General features: G+C 44.9%; 1 protein-coding gene across 1 annotated transcript; it reads left to right on the top strand.

Annotated features, from left to right (window-relative positions):
- The first annotated feature begins 1,051 nt into the window (after nt 1-1,051).
- On the top strand, nt 1,052-2,575 carry LOC123163241 (BTB/POZ and MATH domain-containing protein 1-like). The gene is made up of 2 exons (XM_044580966.1): nt 1,052-1,261; nt 1,343-2,575. Exon 2 carries the CDS (start codon nt 1,699-1,701, stop codon nt 2,326-2,328), a length of 630 nt encoding a protein of 209 aa, XP_044436901.1. The 5' UTR covers nt 1,052-1,261; nt 1,343-1,698; the 3' UTR covers nt 2,329-2,575.
- Nucleotides 2,576-2,954: the final 379 nt, after the last annotated feature.

Here is a 2,954-nt window from a genome sequence, read left to right as displayed (position 1 = left end):
GGAGGACATAAACCCTAACAAAACTCAAAAGAGTATGAAAAAAGGGAGCCCTCCCGCCGGCAAGGGCCGGGATCCACCACGCCTTCATGGCCCTATGACCATAGAAGAAGAGGTAGACAGGCGGCGGCACCGGCGGGAGGCATGAGAAACCCTAGCCAAGGGTGTTCTTTCTTCCATGGAAGAAAGAAAATGCGCCTCAGATATTGTAAAAGCATTTCCAGCAGATCCCCTATCCTATAATCCTATAATGAAAAAGCATATGCCTTATGCTAAAAAATTAATTTATTTAAGGGATTAAATTTTTATTCATCTAGCAGATCAGGTAAACTTAATCCGTCAAACCAACTCGACCAAAACTTCTCTTCATCTTCTTCTTCCTTCTTATTTTCTTTTTCTCCCTTTTACGTGGCCACCGACGACTCTCACCACTAGAGGATGTACATCAGCTAGCTAGGGCCTAGCTAGGATAGATTATCTACAAAAGTAAATGGATAAAGGCTCATTTAGCGCGATGTACACATGCAAAGATGGAATCGAGAACGTAGGTGAGTTCGTCCTCTACGGGCCATGGTTTGGGCACTCATTCTTCAGAATGAGTTCTCCGCATCTGGCAGTGCCCGGGCGTATCTGACAGATATGGGGACTTCCGGAACCACTGATCGTTTGGGCCGGATTTGTCAGCCGCGGTTTGGTGCGGTTTTTCGCGTCCAGGCATTGACTGGGCAACCCACCCAGTTGTTTGTGATGGGTATATAAGGGGTCCGGTTGTAGATGCTCTTAGGCATATGTGCTAGGCAACTCTCTCACTTGTCTAAAAAAGAAAGGCAACTATCTCACGGTGCGATGCAACCAAGCAAGGTTCAAAGTACAAAACCATGAAAGGCATACATGCACGAGTCTTGAACTACTAGTTTCGATCGTTAGATAGGCCGGAGATGTTCGTATGGGTATGGGGAAACTGCTCTCGGAAAAAAAAAACCAAAGAATCTTAACGATAAATGATCTGATCGCATGGTACTAAATAACAGCAGGCAGCAGAATAGGACTCTGCAGAAAAAGCGCAATACTTGGGGACAGTATTAGATCGAACCCTAGGCACCCAGGAGACCCACGAGAGGCGAGCACGCGACCGCACATCTGGTGTACGACGGCTCCGGCAAGGACCGCGGGCGGCTAGTACGGCTGGAACCACCGATCGCCGCCGCCAACTCCGGAGACTAGCCAGCCAGTGGGTGCCCTCTCGTTTGGATCGTCTACTGTGGTCTGTGGTATACTTTTCTTTCGATCTCCCGGTTTGAGAGCCGGTGTACGTATTTAACTCTTGTTTGATCTGATCATACAGTGAGTAAAGGAATCACACGAACTCCGGTACAGCCGGCGTCGACGACGACCACTTGTGTGGATTTTGCTTCCCTCCACTTCAGGGTAGACTATGAGCAAGTCAAACACCTTGCCATCAACGAGGTCGTCTGCTCTGAGGTCATCACGGTCGGCCAACACCTGTGGAGGATCGACTCTTACCCACGGGGACCGGTAGGGTACTCCAAGGATGACATGGAAAATTATGTTTCCATCTACCTTAGGCATATGAGCGATTTCGGAAGCGTACGCGCCACCTTCATCGCCTTTATAAAGGATAGAGATGACAAGCCATCAGAAACAGTATGAGTCAAGACTGGCCTTCACGAGTTCACAATCATGGGCGCCCCTGATTGCCTCGATGACTGGGGATGGAATCGGTTTGTGGCAAGAAAGGACCTCGGGGAAAAATATGTTACTGACGGGCACGTCACGTTCGTATGCACCATCATGGTCACGCGTGATACTACCCCTGTCACCGTGCCCCTGTCTGACATCAAGAACCATCTCGGCTGCTTACTGGATCAGGCGTATGGGACGGACGTGTCGTTTACCGTCGACGGCGAGATATTCCCCGTGAACCGAGCCATTCTTGCAGCCCGCTCACCCATCTTCAAGGCAGAGCTTTTTGGGTCCATGGCCGAAGCTACAATGGCATCCATCACACTGCACGATATCACACCTTCAACATTCAAATATTTGCTTGGGTTCATATACACGGTTGAGTTTCCTATTAGTACAGAGGATAACACCTCCAATTCCAATGAGGTATTGTTTGACTTACTTGCCGCTGGGGATCGGTACGCACTAGACCCGCTAAAGTTATGGGATAATGTGTCAATGGATACCGTTACATATATTCAAGCTTGCGCTGACATGTACAATTGCCTCGAGTTGAAGGACAAGTGCGTTGACTTCATTGCAAAAGAGAAAAAAGCGAAGAAGCCTCTTATTTCAAAAACGATTTGAAGAGGCCCACGACTTCATCAGGCTAAGGCACAGATTTCATAGATTATTGTTGCTGAGTTTAGAATTTAATTAGAACTATAGTGCTGGAACATTATACACTGGACAATTTCACATTTGTGTTTTCTTTTGTCTTTTACATTGGTGCATTGGCACCCGGGATTCTGTTTGCGGTTTGACGGGAACTATGGTTTTCTTGCGTTTGGAAAGTATTTTACGCAATACAAGAATCATTGTGTTCCATTGAAAATGTGTACCAAGGGGGATTAATTTATTGTTTTTTCTGGTTGCTAAATTCCAATATAGATATGATTTCTAGTTCGTTAGATGATTTGTTACTAAGAAAGACTATGTTGTATTCTGGAGAAAAAAATGCTACTAATAAATAGTTATCCTAATAGATGAAAATGTACAATATATTTTGTAAATAATCGCTTACGCCATCAATGTAAGTTTTTTTGTCTAACGCTCACTGAATTGCATATTAGTTTGTATTAAGAAAATTTCTGAAGAAAGCCCTAAAAGTTCCACAATCCAATAGAAAACAAAGACTACTAATAGATGTTTTAAAAAAAGACTACTAATAAATGGAAAATACAAAGCTATTTAAAGCAATTTGTGACTAATTG

This window comes from Triticum aestivum, chromosome 1D (genome assembly GCF_018294505.1).
Source record: "Triticum aestivum cultivar Chinese Spring chromosome 1D, IWGSC CS RefSeq v2.1, whole genome shotgun sequence".
Taxonomy (NCBI): domain Eukaryota; kingdom Viridiplantae; phylum Streptophyta; class Magnoliopsida; order Poales; family Poaceae; genus Triticum; species Triticum aestivum.
Note: the sequence above shows the minus strand (reverse complement) of the source record. Positions and strands in the feature narration are given on the sequence as shown.